This window comes from Rhinolophus sinicus, linkage group LG11, assembly GCF_036562045.2.
Source record: "Rhinolophus sinicus isolate RSC01 linkage group LG11, ASM3656204v1, whole genome shotgun sequence".
In the NCBI taxonomy this organism is placed as follows: domain Eukaryota; kingdom Metazoa; phylum Chordata; class Mammalia; order Chiroptera; family Rhinolophidae; genus Rhinolophus; species Rhinolophus sinicus.
Genome location: NC_133760.1, coordinates 329,316 through 349,308, shown reverse-complemented (window position 1 = coordinate 349,308; position 19,993 = coordinate 329,316). Strand labels below are relative to the sequence as shown.

At 38.9% G+C, this 19,993-nt stretch overlaps 1 protein-coding gene and 1 pseudogene across 1 annotated transcript; one reads left to right on the top strand and one right to left on the bottom strand.

Moving 5' to 3' along the window:
* Positions 1-235: 235 nt before the first annotated feature.
* LOC141567701 (vomeronasal type-1 receptor 4-like) lies at positions 236-1,281 on the bottom strand. Its single transcript, XM_074315934.1, is given in 3 exon segments — positions 236-654; positions 657-920; positions 923-1,281. Coding segments are annotated over 3 exon segments (930 nt in total). The 5' UTR covers positions 1,170-1,281.
* Positions 1,282-8,610: 7,329 nt separating this feature from the next.
* LOC141567656 (vomeronasal type-1 receptor 4-like) lies at positions 8,611-19,791 on the top strand (annotated as a pseudogene).
* Positions 19,792-19,993: the final 202 nt, after the last annotated feature.

Here is a 19,993-nt window from a genome sequence, read left to right as displayed (position 1 = left end):
TAATCTGCAGATTGTTTTAGGAAAAACTGTTTAAAAGTGCATAGACTATGAATTTCTCCACTGCAAATATTAATGAGACTCCAGTTACATAAGAATTAACATGGTAATTTTATCATATTTCATTTACAATTGATTCTGTCTGGTTTACTACTCTCTTATAACTGTTTTAGAATTGTACTTAAACTTTGAGAAGATTAATGAATAAACAACTAGGCATTGTGAATATACTTACATTTTACATTTTTCTGATAATTGTAGGGGATGTTGTACTCCTTATCCAGGCAAAGCAGGACCTGGGCAATCTAGAGTCATCATGGCTCACGAGAATGTAGGGGCTGACTGCTGGGAAACATACAACAATCAGTGTAGCGATGTTCACCAGCCACAAACTGGGTCTGTTAAAAACAGCCAAGCAAACGTGAAAGATGGAGGAGAGGGTGTAAAAAGACACAAAGGTGCTCACCAGGGCACCAGGGCCCTGGGTGCCTCTGGTCTCAGGAGAGGGTCTGGGGGACAGACTGTTGCTATGTATGTATTGGACCTGCTGCTGGTGCCTGTACAGGATGGAAACCATGGAGGCACTAGCCCAGATCATGAGCCCCAAACAGAAAACATCATGCAGTAATACCAATGCTACATACAGTGACTGTGACTTTGGATAGAATAACAGTAGCCACAATCTCTTTTCTTTGTGATTTGTTTGTTGTTCCATTTGCCAGTCACATACACAGGAACTATAGTATTTAGCGTCACGTACAGAATCCAGCAGAGGAAGGTGGAGGTACCCATATACGTGGCAGCTTTCCTTTTAAGGTGTGCCTACCTGGAATTCCTGAGGCTGATGGTGAGGGCCTGGAAGACACTCAGGAGGCAGGTCGTGCCCACGGACACATCCCTGCTCATACTGTGAACATAGAAAATAGTTTGCATTCAATATCACTGAGGAAATATTTCAACCCAAAAGCTGCCACTGTTTCGGGTACTCCTTTAGACAGAACGATTAAGGTGTTGGCGACAGTCATGTGTTTGTGAATCAGATCTGCAGACCTCAACCTACATTTTGTGAAATGAAGGAAGAGATAATGGTAAAGAAGAGAGAAATTCCCTAGAGTTCCAACTATTGTCTGTAATAAAAAGGTGATTCCTAGCGCCAAGTTTCTGGTTGCCATCCTCTCAGTTCTCAGGGGCTGATATTGTCTTCAGAGCCGGAGATTCCTGTGTGGGAACATGAGGTGAAAGATGGAAAGAAATCAAGATTCTCTATGGGCATTAGTTCCCACTTAGAAATAATTACTTAAATTATTTCTTTTATTAATCATTTCCTCAGAGTTGAATATATAACCTTTAAAGCATACTGAGCGAATACGAGTCACAGTTATGAAGGCTGAACATGTAATAAATCCTTTATTCTTCCTAATGCCATGAGATGAGCAGCACTGTTGTTCTCTCTGAAAATATAAAGAGCATTTAGATAGATAAAGGTTAATGATTTGTCTAAATTCAATTCTTTATAAAGGGCAAAGTGGGCACTTGAACCTGGCTGGGCTGGTAAAAAGACAATGTCTTTAAAATACTCCGCCCAGCTAGTTAGCTGTGTTCTTCCAAAAAAAAAAAAAAAAAAAAAGTGCAGACGAATGTTTAGTCTTGATTGGTTGTATTTTATTTTGTAATTTCTAATGTTTCCATTAATGTGTAAAGATTTATTGCATAAACCAATACCAAATTGTGACGAAAGATTTAAATATTTAATAAAATGTATATACACTGATTGTCATATAAATTTATAGGGATCTGCTCCATAACAAGTTGTATTTAAAGAACAAATTGATACTTGTCACAGGAACCACTGAACACAATGTTAGTTCTAAACCATGGGGCATGAAATACCAAGATGTGATGAAATAGTAAAGAGTGGAGAATAAATATTACCAAATCTAAATCATATGGTTATCTATACCAGTGCCTTACTTAAATAAAAATGTGAACAATAAGGCAAGATTTGTGAAAGAAGTTAAGATACGAAGGTCTGACAATTAAGTTCGTTAACTTGTTGGAACGATGTTGCTAACTTTTTTGATAGCAGAGGGATTATTCACTTCGAATTTGTACCAACTGGACAAACAGTTAACCAAGTTGACTATTTGAAAGTGCTGAAAAGGCTGTGTGAAAAAGTTGGACGACTTGAACTTTTCACCAACAATTCATGGCTCTTGCATCACGACAAAGCACCAGCTCACACGGCACTGCCGTGAGGGAGATTTTAGCCAGTAAACAACTGTATTGGAACACCCTCCCTACTCATCTGATCTGGCCCCCAATGACTTCTTTCTTTACCCAAAGATAAAGGAAATATTGAAAGGAAGACATTTTGATGATATTGAAGACATTCAGTAATATGATGGTGACAGCTCTGATGACCATTCCAGAAGAAGAGTTCCAAAATTGCTTTGAAGGGTGGACTAGGCACTGGCATCGGTGTGTAGCTTCCCAAGGGGAGTACTTCGAAGGTGACTGTAGTGATATTCAGCCATGAGATATGTAGCACTTTTTCTAGGAAGAATTTGCCAAGTTAATTGTCATACCTCGTATGATCCAGGAGTTCCACTCTGGGTATATATCCAAAGGAAATGAAATCACTATCTCAAAGAGAGAGCTCCATCCCCATGTTTATTGCAATTATTCACAATACCAAGATAGGGAAACAACCTAAGTGTCCTCCAACAGATGAATGAATAAAGAAAATGTGGTATATATACATACAATGGAATATTATTCAGCCATAAAAGAGCAGGAAATCCTGTCCTTTGTGACAACATGGAGGAACCTGGAGGAACCTAGGCTCAGTGAAATAAACTAGACAGTGAGAAATAAATACTGTATGCTCTCCCTTATATATGGAATCTAAAATAGTTAAACTCACAGAAGCAGAGAGTATAATAGTGGTTGACAGGGTAGGAAGATGTTTTTCATGGGGTACAAACATTCATTTATGGGATGAATAAGTCTGGGGATCTAGTGGACAGCATGGTGACTATAGTTGACAATGCTGTATTATAATCTGAAATGTGCTAAGAGAATAGCTCTTCAATCAGCTCATCATACATAAATACTATGATGGATTTAATTGGTAATCATTTGACAATGTATACTGTATCAAATAATCTTAAATACACCTTAAATATATACAAGTTTGATTTGTCAATATTTCTTCAATAAAGTTGGAAAAAATCAGCCAAAACATTTTTTGTGTTCTCCCCTTTCCATTCCAGTTTAATCTGACCATTTCTACATGAAATATGCTTATCTCCCTCTATGTAATCATATTTGAAATGACTACCATCTTTGTCAGGACGTAAGGTATAAATTTCATTACTTGGGCCCAAATGCAACTACTATATGAAACTTAACTTTCATTCCAGCATCACCACATATTACTTCATTATTCCCTGGGAACATATTTTCTTCAGTTTCTTCAATGATCATCTCACATGCTATGTCTTCTTCTTTTCTTTTCTTTTTTTTTTTTAATTAAATTTATTGGGGTGACAATTGTTAGTAAAATTACATAGATTTCAGGTGTACAATTCTGTATTACATCATCTATAAATCCCATTGTGTGTTCATCACCCAGAGTCACTTCTTCCATCACCATATATTTGATCCCCCTTACCCTCACCTCCACCCCCACCCCCCTTATCTTTTTTTTTTTTTTTAAAGGACCATTTTTTTTTTTTTTAAAGATTTTATTGGGGAAGGGGAACAGGACTTTATTGGGGAACAATGTGTACTTCCAGGCCTTTTTTCCAAGTCAAGTTGTTGTCCTTTCAATCTTAGTTGTGGAGGGTGCCGTTCAGCTCCAAGTTGTTGTCCTTTCAGTCTTAGTTGTGGAGGGCGCAGCTTAGCTCCAGGTCCAGTTGCCGTTTCTAGTTGCAGGGTCACAGCCCACCATCCCTTGTGGGAGTCAAACCGGCAACCTTGTGGTTGAGAGCACGCGCTCCAACCAACTGAGCCATCCTGGAGCTCAGCGGCAGCTCAGCTCAAGGTGCTGTGTTCAATTTTAGTTGCAGGGGGCGGAGCCCACCATCCCTTGCGGGACTCGGGGAATTGAACTGGCAACCTTGTGGTTGAGAGCCCACTGGCCCGGCAGCCTTTGGAGTTAGGAGCATGGAGCTCTAACCGCCTGAGCCACCGGGCCGGCCCCCATGCTATGTCTTTTTTATGGAACTTTTCTAGAAACTCCATGTTCAGTTATTTTCTAATTAAATTGTTAGGTCAGATTGAACATCACACACTCAAAGACATTCCTATAATCTCCTGATTGTTCCAGGACCTACTACTGACAGGGGACATGGCCTTCTGGGCTCTACCTATGTCTTGAAGAATGTTAGTGCCTCAAGTCTGACATGATTTAAATGTTTTTGTTTATAGTGGTATTTCCAAAAATATAGTAAGAAAATAAAATACATCAAGGCAGAATAGAAATTTGAAAGTAGTGAATCTGGCATTTATTCATGTAAAACATAGGGATAAATAGCTAAAAATTTGTTTCCATCCACAAATATTGAGTAATCCATTATTTTCTGAGTTCCAAAGCCTCTTCTGACATATCACTGTATATTTTATATGAATATTTAGCGGACATATATTTCACATCATTAACTTCTATGTTTATTATTGCACAATCTTAGTTACTATTTCATTAAAATAGAGGGTGGTACCTAGAGGGGTACATTTCTCACAGTGTAATATTTCTTAGATTCATTTGTCTTCATAATTTTTGTCTCTGTGCTCTTTTCTGTTAATTTTTCAATTGCATTTGAGTGTTCTAAAAACCTGTTGAGATTTTGATTGGAATTAATTGAATTATACATTAATTTTGGGAGAATTGAATTTTTATGGTTTTTCCAACTATAGTCATATGTCACTCTCCATTTATTTGAATACTCTATCATGTCAACCAACAATATAATTATCTTTGTAAAGCTTTGAAGAACTTTTCCTGGATTTAGTCTGCAGAACTATTTAATATGGGCTGGTAATGTCAATAATCTTTCTTATAAATTATATTTTTGCTAATATGAATTATCTCAAATCCTGAAAGGCCTCTAGTATAGGCATTAAGATGTTCTCTCCATCACTTACCGCACCCAAAAGAGGGGTTTGGAATGGATGATGCAAGACTGGCAAAGTTTAACAAAATTTGAGTCTATGAGCTTAGGTTTTTTTTTGTTGTTGTTTCTTTGTTTTGAGATCATATAGTATGTCTTCCTCTGACTCACTTATCTCACTTTTCATAATGCCCTCAAGGTCATTCCATGTTGTTGCAAATGACAGATTTTTTGTGTGTATGGCTGAATTATATTCCATTATAAATAAAGCAAATGCGGTGTGCATATTTTCTTTATTCATTTATGTATTGATGGCTGCTTAGGTTGCTTCCATGTCTTGTTTATTGTGAATAATGCTTCAGTGAGCAGGGGAGTGCAGATATCTTTTTGATTTAATATATTTGTTTTCTTCAGATAAATACCCAGATGTGGAATTGTTGGATCAAATGGTAGTTCTGTATTTAATTTTTAGAGGGAACTCCATACTACTGTTTTCCATGTGTTTTTTTTTTCTAACTTGACAGAACAGAATCTTTACCCTACTCAGGTGTGTGCTGACTTGCATATTTATTTGCATATTAATGTCCTAATGCTGCTCATGGGAAGTAGCATCCCCACTATTGTCACAAACAACACTGAGAAACACAATATTACCTGTGTTACTCATTTAAAATTACATTGAAGCTCTCCCAAGGCAATTTAAAGTGGCAGAAGAATTGGAAACAATGATGGAAGACCCAGTTTGGAGATGATATTATTATTATATATCTAGGAACACAAAGGAATTGAAAGAAAAAAACTCATTAAAAATGATTCATTAAACTAATACAATATAACATTGACACACACACAAAAATAATAGTCTTCCTCTGTACAACTAACAGTCATTTATGAAGTGCACTGGAAGACGGTATATGATGAAAAAAATGAAGTAAATAAAAAATGTGACAATGTCTAGGCAATGTGAAATTGCGCACATAACTTCAATGAATTCTAATGTGAAATATTGGCATCATGTTCTTCCTTTTACTTGAACATCTGAAAATCCTGCTCAGGAAATTGTGTCTCATTTTTGTCTCTGCTCATGACTTAAATGGTGGTGCAGCTCAATAGTCTGAATATAAGAAAATACGGGGGGTTTTTTTGTTTGTTTTTTGTAAAATGACTTCTTATGGAAGTTGTTAGAGAATGCAGTGAGACACATGTGCTTGGCTGCCGGTCCCACATGTCAGACCCTAGATTTCCCTGGTTCCTTTGTTGCAATAACTGTCTTCAAAAAAGCCCACTTTTACAAGTGTCTGCCTGTAGGAATCGTGGAGAAAGAGCCTGCCTCAAACATTCCAAAGGTCCCTTTGGAGAAGCTAACTAGGAACTTGTAATTGTTTTGTTGATTTCTTTTTTTGTAATTAGCAACTGAAAGTAGATTTCAGAAACATTCTCCCTCGCCAGCCTGTACTCTGATGGCTGCTATAGCTGAAATGACAAATGCAGTCCTGAAGGGGTTGGTGAGTGATATCACAGAATCACTCACCAATTGTCAGGTTCAGCTGACTCCTTCCCTCATTTGCGTTGGCTGCTGTGACCTTCACATGAGCACCAACCATCCTGTCAGCAGGAATCAGTTGGGTGTTTTCTGTTTCAACTTGAGAGGCACAATCTGTAATGAAAGTGGGGCTGTCAGAAGTCTGGATAAATCTGTTGGAAAAACTGATGCTTCTGGGGTTGAACTTAGTCCAATGTCAAAGCCACGCAAGAGTGAGGAATAATTCCTGAGGCATGAGCCGGGCTAGTAAAGGCAGATGAGGTCCTACACCTCACACCAATCACGACTCCTAATTTAATTTACTGTAATTGACAAAGTCATTTTGGTGTTTAAGTAATAATGAAAACTGATCTTTAAGGTGCTTAGGAACTGAAATTCTTTCTGAGATCAATCTGCTTATTCTGTCTGCTTTACAGAATCATAAACTAAATTTCAGGATTACTAGATTTGTGCTTGTAACACATTCATGCTTGTAATAAAGAACAGGATGAATCTATAAGGACCATATAATACTGTGCAGAATCAGTGTATTCGAATCACAATTGCTGGAATAGAAATGTTTTCTCTAACTGGTGTCAGTAATTGTGTTTCTACTGAAACACCTGTGGTCTGCTGATAATTATATAAAGTTAGGGAAACAGCAGTGAAGGAAAAGATAACTTTATAACTATCAATTTCAGACAGTAGCTGTCAGGAATGCATATTTTGTGATACTGTATTTGGTTTAAAAACATTCTTATATCAAATAAAAAACTCTACTGTTGCAGTTCATAAAATATGCAAGATTTCATGCCCTAGAGATTCCATTTTGTTCATATGTCTCATATTTTAGTATCTTTCAAAATCTGTGCATCATTGCTCATAATTTTACTAAGTTGGGTATTAATAAATATATAAGTAGATGATCTGAAAATAATTAGTTTCTACTCTACACTATTTTATCACACAATATTGTTTTATGTCCTATAGAGTACAGCATGAATTTTTCAATAATTCCTGTAATAGGTGCCACTGTATTTTTTTTTTTTTCCTGGCATAAAAGCAAAGAAATCTTTCTTTTGCTCTCCTCATATCAACGCATTCTTCTGTTCATTTAATCCAACTTGTTATGCGGCAGGTTCCTGTAGCATTAAATTCCTATCAGTGCATCAACATTTATTAAAATTTATAAATCTTCATTCATAATGGCTTTTGGCCTATAGAAAATCTATGCACATAAATGGAAACTTGTTATAATCAAAATTATAAAATCACGACCAACCTAAAACCAAACAACAAAGGAAGAACGACACTAAATATGCATCTGGATTATCTGAAGAGTGCGGCCAGCCGGCTGTTTAGTGTAGCTTGGTGGTTCAGTGCACTGTTTTGTTACCAGCCAGGCATTTTCAAGTCCTCACTCTGCCCCTCACCAGCATATGGATTTAGACAAATCAGTTAACCTCTGTTTGCCTAAATTCCCCTTATCTTTATAGTTAAAGTAATAATAGTGTGTGTCTCATAGTTTTGTGAAGAACAAAGAAGTTACCACATGTATGCTCCTTGTAGCAATGATCCATACATCGTAAGTTTTCTCTGAAGCTTATATAGTCAATTCTTCAACATCTCTTAATAAAAGACAAAAAAATTAAATCGAACCTAGAAATAAGTCAGACAGAACAGTGAATGGGGATATTGGAATTCAGTTGACCCTCCTGCATGCCTCTTATTCCCACGCAGGATCCAATGACTTTGAACACAAGTGTCAGTCACTGAGAACAGGATGGTCACCAGGGATCTGGCACTAGGAATGATCTTCTTATCACAGACTGTATTTGGACTCCTGGGGAACGTCTCTCTTTTTCACCATTATCTCTCCCTTAACATCGCTGGGTGCAGGGAAAGTGCACAGATTTGATTCTCACGCACATGATAGTAGTGAACTTTTTGGTTTTTCTTTCTAAAGGAGTCCCCCGGACAATGATAACTTTTGGATTAAGACATTTCCCCAATGACTTTGGATACACACTTATTTTCTATGTTCAGAGAGTGGCCAGAGGTGCGTCCATTGGCACCACCTGCCTCCTGAGTGTCTTCCAGGCCATCACCATCACCCCTGGAACTCCGGGTGGGCAGAGCTGAAAGTGAGAGCCTGCAAGTACATTGGCCCCTCCACCGTCCTGTGCTGGGTCCTGAACATACTGATAAATACCATTTTCCCTCTTTGTGGGATGGGAAGGTGGATCAATACAAACATCACAAGGAAAAAAGTCTATGGATACTGTTCTGTTCATCATGACAGAATCACTGACACATTGTATGCAGTGATGCTGTCGTCCCCTGATGTTTTATGTTTCGCGCTCATGCTCAGTGGCTCCATGGTCTTTGTCCTGCACAGGCACCAGCAGAGGGTCCAACACATTCACAGGACCCACATCTCGTCCTGGTCCTCCCCTGAGTCCAGAGCCACCAAAACCATTCTTCTCCTGGTGAGCACTTTCGTATCGTTTTACACCATCTCCTCCATCTTTCAAGTTTGTTCGGTTCTTTTTAATAATACCAGTTGGTTGATGGTGAACATGTCTGAAGTATTTGCTGTTTGTTTCCCAGTGCTCTGCCCCTTTGTTCTCGTTACTGTGACTCCAGTGTCTCCAGGCTCTGCTTTGCCTGGATAAGGAATAAAAAAAACACCCTAATCTTGTCAGAAGCATGGATATTGCATGTTTTTTCACAATATTCAGTTGTTAATTCACTCATTCCTCAGATTTATAAAATTGTAAGCACAATTATGTGAGTCACATTACAAGTGGTGGCATGTGCACACATTATATGCATTTGTATACATATAAATGTGTGTATACACCCACACACATAGAAGGGTAGATGATAGATAGATAGATAGATGATAGATAGATGGAGCTCTAGATATAGATATGTATGTATACACACAATTAGATTATCTTTCTTAACCCCTAAGCAATAATGCTGGAAAAGTATACATTAATAGAGGTAAACATAATACTAATTATGACAAACTATTTTAAACTTCACATTTATTTTATCTGGTAATTACATGGCCTTCTTGGTTAATTGTTGAAAAGGACAAGGAATGCATCTTTCACTTTTCTACTTTAACTTTTATGTTTTAGCCATGTTTCTTGAAAAAAAAAAATCCAATTGAATATAGTCAAACAATGTTAGCCTTTAACAGGAGCAATTAATATATGTGTTTAAAATAATGATATATTTGGGATTGAAGTTATCGATTTACTGTGTTCTTCATGACACCTGTTCTATTTTCTTATTCTTTCTGTCTTCTGTGTTAACTTTTTAAATTATTGCACATTTTGCCTGTTTTTGGAGGTTGTATTTTCAGTATCTCTTTAACCGAGGCATTGCAGCATACTTAAAAAAAAAAAATCACAATGTGAAGTTATTTAATATTTTTACCTTCTACCTTGACAATATAAGACAATAATGACATTAACCTATTCATACCCTCCAAAATTTCTCTTTACTTGCAGATATGTATTTAAAAAATTAATATGTACGCACAGGTCAATGACATTTCACAAACTGAACACACCTATATGCAGTTCCTATGCCAAACAATGGAACATTGTCAGCCTGTGGCAGCTCCTACTCACTGTCCTTAATGGTGACCACTATTGTGACATCTAACATCTGAATCTCTTTACCTATTTTGTACTGTATATGAATGGAATCATATAGCACGAATTCTTTTGTATTTTGATTTTAACTTCCATATTTTGTTTTTGATGTTATTGCTATTTTGCATGTTATTGGTGATTCATTTGCACTGGTGACAGAATTTCATTGTGAGTGATTTTCTGTTTGGCACTCTAGGAATAGTGCCTATATCTGAATTCTAGGATGTGTTTTGATGAGATGTGTAGAAATTTCCCTTTGATGTATATGTGACAATGATATTGTTGTGTCATAGGGTTACAGGCAGACCTCAGACATATTGCAGGTGGGTTCCAGACCACAGCAATAAAATGAATATTGCAATAAGGTGAGTCACACCAAACTTTTTGGTTTCCAAGTGCCTATAAAAGTTATGTTTATGCTATATTGTAGTCTGTTACGTGTGCAATAGAATTATGTCTAAAAATACAATATATATACCTTAGTTAAAAACCATTTTACTGCTAAAACATGCTCACCATCGTCTGAGCCTTCAGTAAGTCCTAATCTTTTTGCTGGGGGAGGGTCTGGCCTCAGTGTTGATGGCTGCTGACTGGTCAGGGCGGTGGTTACTGAAGGTTGGGGTGGCTGTGGCAGTATCTTAAAACAAGGCAAAATGAAATTTGCCACATCGGTTGACTCTTTTTTTCATGACCGATTTCTCTGTAGCATGCGATGCTGTTTGATAGCATTTTACCCAGAGTAGAACTTTCAAACTTGGAGTCAGTTCTCTCAAACGCTGCCACAGCTTTATCAGCTAAGTTTATGTAATAGTTTAAATCCTCTGTTGTCATTTCAATGATCTTCACAGCATCTTCACCAGGAGTAGTTTCCATCACAAGAAACCACTTTCTGGTAGAAGAGGAATGGTAAAGGGGCTCAAATATAAGGTGACGGAAGGAGATTTGACTTGGGGTGGTGAACACATAATGCAATATACAGATGATGTATTGTAGAGTTGTACACTTGAAAACTATACAATTTTATTAAACAATGTCACCCCAATAAATTAAAAAAATAAAGAAATCACTTTCTTTGCTCACCCATAAGACAAGGGCACCAATAGACTTGCATGACACAGAGTTGCCACAAACCTTCATTTGTAAAAAACGCAATATCTGCAGAGTGTATTAAAGTGAAACACAACAAAATGGGGTATGCTTGTATATCTGTCCATCTTTAGGAGATATTGCCAACAGTTTTCCAACAGTTTGCCAACATAATGTGTGCATGAATTTTACACCCCACTGCAGTTGATGAGGTTCTTAGTTTATTTGCATCCTTGTCAACAAAACGTTTTCTGTCATTTTCATTTTAGCTTTCTGGTTATTGTGCGATAGTACCCTGTGGTGACTTTATTTGGATTTTCTTGATGAGTAAGAAATTTGAACATCTTTTCACACATTTATAAGCCATTGAGTAAACCCCCATTTTTTTTTTTTTTTTAAAGATTTTTATTGGGGAAGAGAAACAAGACTTTATTGGGGAATAGTGTGTACTTCCAGGACTTTTTTCCAAGTCAAGTTGTTGTCCTTTCAATCTTAGTTGTGGAGGGCGCAGCTCAGCTCCAGGTCCAGTCGCCGCCGCCAGTTGAAGGGGGCGCAGCCCACCATCCCCTGCGGGACTCGAGGAGTTGAACTGGCAACCTTGTGGTTCAGAGCCCACTGGCCCATGTGGGAATTGAACTGGCAGCCTTCGGAGTTAGGAGCATGGAGCTCCAACCGCATGAGCCACCAGGCTGGCCCCAGGTGTTTTGTACTTTTGAAGAAATCTTTTCCTATTCTAAGATAATAAGGATAGTGTCTTCACCTCCATTGGCTCACTCTTACTCGGGATGCTAAGCTACCTGTCAGAGGTGTTAGGACAAAGATTCTCTATGGTTTGAGAGATTTCTCGGGGTTTATTTTCAAAAGTTATTCCAGGAAGAAAGTGAGCATATTTTTATCATGCCTTTGGTTGAAAATCGAGTGGAAATAGTCTAAACACACAAAAATGGAAATGGAATAATTCTCGTGAGGAAAGACTGAAGACTTTGAGTAATACCATAATACATATTGGATAGCTCACAAAGTAGTTTATGACCCATAATAGAAATAAAGTAGTTTTTTTGACCTATAAAAAAAATAAAGCCATTCTAACTGGTGTGAGGTGGTTTTTATTTTCATTTCTCTGATGATTAGTGATACACAATGGAATACTATTCTGCCATAAGAAAAGATGAAATGGTGTCATTTGCAACAACATGGTGGATCTTGAGATTATTATGCTAAGCTAAACAAGTCAGACAGAAAAAGTCGAGAACCATATAACTTCACTGATATGTGGTATGCAAAACTGAAAACAACAAAAGAACAAGACAAACAAATGAAGAAACAAAAACTCATAAACACAGACAATAGTTTAGTGGTTATCAGAGGGTAAGGGGGGAGGGGACTGGTAGATGAGGGTAAACGGGATCAAATATATGGTGATGGAAGAACTGACTGGGTGGTGAACACACAATGTGATATATAGATGATGTATTTCAGAATTGTACACCTGAAACCTATGTAATTTTACTAACCATTGTCACCCTAATAAACTTTAATTTAAAAAAAATAAAGCTGGAGATAATAAAACATTTAGAGATAATCAGAGGTTTTTTTTTTTTGTTTGTTTTTTTAAAAAGGCAATGTATGCATAACAGTGTTTCCACAGAACATAATGTGGGAAGGATGTACGTATGTGTCCACACCAAGATGTTAAGATGTTAAGAGTGGTTTTCTATAAGATGTGGTATGATAGCATGTTCTTTTCTTTCTTTTTGTCACGCAGCTGCCTTCCCGTCTGTCCCCTCGTGCCTACCCCTAAAAAGAAAGAAGAGTCTGTGAGACTAATCCTTTCAGGGACTTTGCTTCACCTTTGTGCTTACACCTTATGTCTCCTTGTTTGGCCCGAAAGGATGGCTGGTCAGCCAATGATGGGTAAGACTCCTCAAGAGAGGAACAACCTAAGACAGGCACAGTCACGTGGGGAACTCACAGGGTTGATAGAGGTGGGCATAGACCCCCACTTCCCCCGTCGAAGGAGAGCTTCTGCCTCTGTGGCTGTATTCCTTCCCACAGCCTGCTTTGGAAGTGATTCTAGATGTGATAACGTCAGTTCTCCATCTCAGCAAGTTTCAGCATAAAGGTTTTGTCCCCTGGGGAGGTACAAACCACAATTACTAATACATCATGGGACTTTCGACAGGCAAGGGTGATTGGTTTGAACCAGCTTTCTGGTATCGTGTATGGGACTCACAGACTGTGGAGAAAACAATGCTACTTCCTTGTATGTGCATCAATAAAAGCCACAAGGAGGCCCGATGTGGGGCTCTCAGTCCTTTGAGGCTGTGAGACCCTTGGCCCCTGTTTCAAAACTTTCTTGATTTCTATTTCCTTCTTAACCCTTCGCCGCCCCTTCTCATTCTACTGCCCATGTTGCGCTGGATGCAACACTTTCTTTCCTTTTTTTTTTTTTTTAAAGATTTTATTGGGGAAGGGGAACAGGACTTTATTGGAGAACAGTGTGTACTTCCAGGACTTTTCCAAGTCAAGTTGTTGTCCTTTCAGTCTTAGTTGTGGAGGGCGCAGCTCAGCTCCAGGTCCAGTCGCCGCTGCCAGTTGAAGGGGGCGCAGCCCACCATCCCCTGCGGGACTCGAGGAGTTGAACTGGCAACCTTGTGGTTCAGAGCCCACTGGCCCATGTGGGAATCAAAACAGCAGGCTTCAGCATTAGGAGCACGGAGCTCCAACCACCTGAGCCACCGGGCCGGCCCCAGGTTCTTTTCTTCATTGACTTACTTATATTTTCTCATCTTGTGAAAATGCATAATTGAAGGGGAATATTTAAAAGTTAAACATGACTATGTGTCAAATATTCTGACAACATTTACTCTTTTAAATATTACTTCAAAATGCAGTGTGTTATACTCCATACATCTTTGCGAATGAAGAATCGAGTAATAAATATTTTCCTTTGATACCTGTGTTCCAAAATTTCCACCTATGCGATATTTAGAAATGTTTGTTCTAAAGGGTTAGATGAATTTTCTTTTGTGAGCTTTGCTATTAATCTATGCCTATTCCATTCTTATATTAATTTCATATCTGCATAAAAGTTTTTACATTATTTCATAAATAGCAGTAGTAAGTAAAAACAGATTTGAAATTTGGACAAATAGAAATAAAATAAAGAGCAAAAACCCCCTTTCTTCTCCCAATCCTTTATCCTTATCTCTTCAAAAGACCCTTAACCACAGTTCCTGGTGGGACATTCCAGAACTTGTTATTCATACACTAATGTAAGTATGTACATCATGGAAAGCACATACTGTAGTGGTAGCAGAAATTCTGGGGACAAATTGGAATCCTCGTGCGGTCACTGCTTATGTAACATTAGGTAAGCGATTATGTTCTGTGTCTCACTTTCCTCATCCGTAAAATGGATATTATAGGAAGAGTACCTACCACAGGGTTATTATAAGGACAAAGTGTGTTACTATTAGTCAAGCATCTAGCATAGTATTTGGAACATGGCAAGCATTGCGTAAATACTGTTTGGATTTTTAAATATCCTTTTTGGTTTGCTTAATAAAAATACTGTTTAATTACTTGCACTGTAGCATGGAAATTTGGAGATGTTTTCACATGAGGACTGACTGAGCTATTTCAGCTTTTTAGTATTGCAATACTTGAATGTACTAAGGTTTCTTGAAGTTGTTCCCTGTCGTTGTATTTTTCGTGTTACTTGAAATTGTAAATTCACCTGGAATAGACATTAATCTACTATGTATCTATCTGTTAATGTGAGTCTAGATGGAGATATTTTAACAATTTGATTGGACAGTAAGTTTAGTATGACAGCATGTATGTCAATATTGATACAAGTACAGAATATATGCCTTATGTTAATATGTAATGGCATGTGATATCCCAAATTGCATAAAAAGGAGAATACTCCTTAAAGACATGAAAATTATTCCATCTGGAGATCAAACTAGTATTGGGCAGGGGTGATTAAATGGGGACTTTTATTTTAACTTAAATATTTTATAATAAAACATGCATGTAATTGTTTTCAATGGAAAATATTACAATATATCCATGAAACTATTACTAATGGTTACCTCTTGGGATGGTTTCTTACAAGGGAATAAAAGTTCTTCCAGACATAAGCAGAGCTTAGTATGGGGACAGCCACAGACATTTATTTCCATCAGTAATGATCAGGTACAAATAAACATCCCCTGCCAGACCCCTCCAGTGTCACTCTCTGTACCTGGCATCCCCAAAGAAGAGAGCAAAAGGAATTGTTGTTCTCCCTAAATCTTACTTGCACCCCTATAATGTATATACAGTTTAAGGGTATTCTCAGGGATATCTTGTATATACAAGATTTCTGTCTGCTGAGCTAAATTTTTTTAAAAAAGAGACAAACAAAAAACTCATAGACACAATAGTTTAGTGCTTACCAGAGGGTAAGAGGGAAGTGGGGTGGTAGGAGAGGGTAAAGGAGGTCAAATATATGGTGACAGAAGAACTGACTCTGGGTGGTGAACACTCAATGCAATATATAGATGATGTATTATAGAAATGTACACTTTAAACCTATATAATTTTACTAACCAATGCCACCCCAATAAATGTAATAAAATTTTTTAAAAAATGAGTAAATTGTGAGTCAACTATAAATGAGGAAGTTTAGTGAATTTGTGATTTTTCACTGTGACTTTTGTCCATCTCCCCATCTCTATTCCACTCACCCTCCTGATTCCATTTCCCTACAATCTCAGACCTTCATCCATCAATCAGGTGAATGAGCTCTGTCCCACATCCTTCATTCGCTGGGTCACCCTCCATCTCCTTGACTGCTACCTGCCCCATTATATCCACCCAACCATTTTGGGCATCCATATTGCCACATCACCTCCAGTCTGTGCCCTTTGGACTTTCATCCCACTAAGAAGTCTATCCCAGCACTCCAAGAATGTCAGTCCCAAACTCCTTGCCTTCCTCCTTGTCCTGTATCCGATCCCCCATTTCAGTGACCCTAGTCTAATTATTGCATCCTTTCTGTTGCCAGCCTTCGAGTGTTTGGTTTGCTCCATCTCCCCCATCCTTTCATCACTCTCCATTACTTCCTGGGTCTATAACTCCAGCCCTTTTTTCTGGGTCCTTTAGCCCACTGATACCTCTTTCCACTGATTGCCTCCCTTGTCTCATACACATTTTATCCACCTGTGTCCATTTCCCCTCCAATCTCCATTTCCTCTTTCACCCTCTCCCTCTGCTGTGGACCACCATCAATCCCTGGGACCTGTACCCCAAGCTGCTGCCCCCTGCTTCCTTAGCCCTGCCTTGATAGAATCTCCAGTGCATTCACCCACCTCTGCCCTTTAACCCCTGCACTTGTTCTCCTTCGTCCCCTTTATGACATTCGCTTTCCAACACCTGGCACCCAGTATGCTTTCACCACCCAGTGTTCTCTTCATTTTTACACCTTGACCCCTTGTGCCCTTAAACTCTGCAATGCATTTTACCCCACTGCACCCCAATACCATGTGTCTTTGTAGCCTCTCACTTTCTCCCCTGTACCCACAATCCCACATGCACCTTGTTCTCTGCAACCCCACTTTATCCACATGCCACATTTGCCCTATGTTCCCTTCTTACTGTGCTCCCTACCACTCACCCACCTGCCTAAACTCTCCACCCTTGCCACTGTGTCCCTTGATTCAAGGGGCAAAGCTAACAGTGGTTTTATAGTCTGGCACATAGTAATCTTTTCCTTGTGGGATGTTTCAGGGTGGGTACCCAGGTTGGAGTCCCTCCAGGTCCCCGGTGCCATGGTGAAGAGCACTGAGCCAGGTATGGAGGTGTAAACTGATACAGCCATTGTTCCCACTTTATATGCCCCTTGAAAAACACAGATGAAGCTGTCATGGTTTCTACCACCCAAGAACATTTGGTTTAGAACAACCAGTTAAATGGTTGAATTCAGGACTCTGGGTGGAAGGAAGGGGTGCTTTAGAGGGGATTTTGACTTCATTTGGACCAGTTCCCTTTCTCTGTTTCATGAGTTCCGATATCGTCCCTGATGGACCATCTATGTATGGAAGAGTTTTTAAAATTATTATGGTATTAATATTCCTTTTACTTTTTAAAGAATAAAATAGCTTCTAATATTATTTTCCCAGGAAATTCTAAGGTTCTACATTAAGTTACTTGTCAGTTTGTACTATGAAACAGACACAAAAGTGTCTTAAATAGATTAAAATTATGTGAACTTTGGGTATTAGTTTCTGTTGGGCAGGCTTTGAAAAGATGGGTATGTGTGGGAGGAACATTAAGACTTTCTCAGAAAATTCAAATACATAGTACAGTATCATTGTCTATAGTTCCCATGCTGTACATTAGGTCTCCAGAACTTACTCATCTTGCATAACTGAAACTTTGAAACTTTTGATCAATGTCTCCCCATTTCCCTCACCCTCACCTAAGGAAACCATCATTCTGCTCTTTGCTTTTATGAGTTTGCCATTTTAGATTCTAGATATAATTGAGATCATGCAATCTTTGTCTTTGTGTCTCTGGATTATTTCACTTAGATAATACCCTCAAAGTTCATCCATATTGTTGCTTATGGAAGGAATTTTTAAAGGCATAAAAACATTCCATTCTCTCTCTGTATTTCTCTCTCTCTCTCTCTCTCTCTCTCTCTCTCTCTCTCCATATATACCATATACATGTAAAATATCATATATATATATATATATATATATATATATATATATATATATCACATTTTCTGAAATGGATTCATCCTAAACACCAGGGAAACTATAATGAGATAGCACTTCATATTTTCTAGAATGGCTCAATTAAAAAAACAACAACAACAAACAAACATCAGTGAGAATGTGGAGGAATTAGAATGATCATATACTGCTGACAGAGAAAGTACAATGTGCATTCACTTTGGAAAACTGTTGGGCAGTTACTTATAATTTTAAACATTTACTATCCTTTTACAAAAAGAAGTAAATTAGAAACAACAATGAAAAATCCCTCTGAACGACTACTCTACACTCCCTTTCTCTGTTCCTCTATCCATCTGTATTTAGCTTTATTCTATACTGGCATTTTTCAAAAAAAATATCAGTGATGCGGGGGGAAAGAAGTGCTACTGGAAACAGGTCTAGAGAGAAAGGACAGCTCTCCCCAGGGAGACTTAAAGATGCCATGTCCTGGGCCCCCTGCAGACATGCAGAACCATACGTGCTTAGAGTGGGCCCTGATCCCCCAGGGACCTGCATGCTTATTGAAGCTAAATGTTCCCATCCGTTTCCTCCTAGGTCACGTCAGGAATTCAAGGAGTGATGTCACCTGCACTCTCCCCCTGGGAGTTGGACAAGTGGTCTGGGTGGAGCATCATTATTTTTTTAGCGAGCTGTTCCATGATGAGGCAAAAAGAGTAAATAAAAGTGAGCCCAAACAGGGACTGCCTAGGCCTGCATCCCCTCCCCGGGAACTGCTCACGCTCAGCCCCTAGAGATCAATCGAGCTGTCCAAAGACTCCTAAAAAGACTCAACTGGATTTAGTTCATTCCTAACACATGTGCAAAGTGCTGGAGCCTGGCCGCTACCTGAACTCTAGCCTCATTATAATACAATTAAAATAAAATGAACATTAAGACTTACACCCCCCCCATGGGTTTTTCTGTAGCAGCATGCACAGAAAGAAACTAGTTATATAATCAACGTATGTCAATCAAATGACCTCAGTCTATACATCACATTTCCTGCTGTAAGGAAATTTACCTACCCTTTCCTATATGAGAAAAAGCTAGCCTACAGTTAAGTGAAGTTGTCTATTCTAAGACTGCACTGGCAACCCCTCTGCCAGTGTTTCTCTCCTTACTACCTGGGGCAGCTGTCTTCTTTAAACATGAACATTCTCTCTCTGCCTGACCTTCAATAAAATTTTCTTTGTTCTCCTACGTTTCTGAATCTGAATTCTTTCACCTTTTGCGAGTGACCACGGGTTTCCAATGACAAAACATCTGGTGCCGAAACCCAGGAGTTCAACTCTACCTCCTCATCTGTCGTGCCAACCGACCAACGACTCTCCTCCACTCTCCTCGACTCTCCTCGGCTCTCCTCGGCTCTCCTCCGTAGCCGCAGCAGTTATACTAGCAGCCAATCGGCTAACTGGCCACAGCCGACGGCCATCTACTACCCGAGCCAGCACCTTTCCACATGAGGCCGAGAGCCTGTAAACTACTTTCTGGGGCTCTGTCCCCACATCCTCTCCTGGAGTTCAACTCTTTCTTTTCTCTCCCTCAGGAGCCTCTCACAGAAAGATGTTAAACCCTTCCACTCCCCTGTCTCCTTTACTTTCCCTCTCCACGAGGCACTTCTGGTGGTCTAGCTGGGGCATCAGTAGGTAAGTGGATATGCTTGGGGACATCCATGGGGCGCCAGCAATGCCCCAGACCTGGTCCACTACCCCTGACCTTAGTAGTGTTGAGGACGCTGTCATAGCTAACGGTCAGTCTCATACTCTTGTCTCTCTCTGAAGTACATGGTAATATGCACTAATTCTGAAACTCCAGAGATAGAGGCCTGTGGGG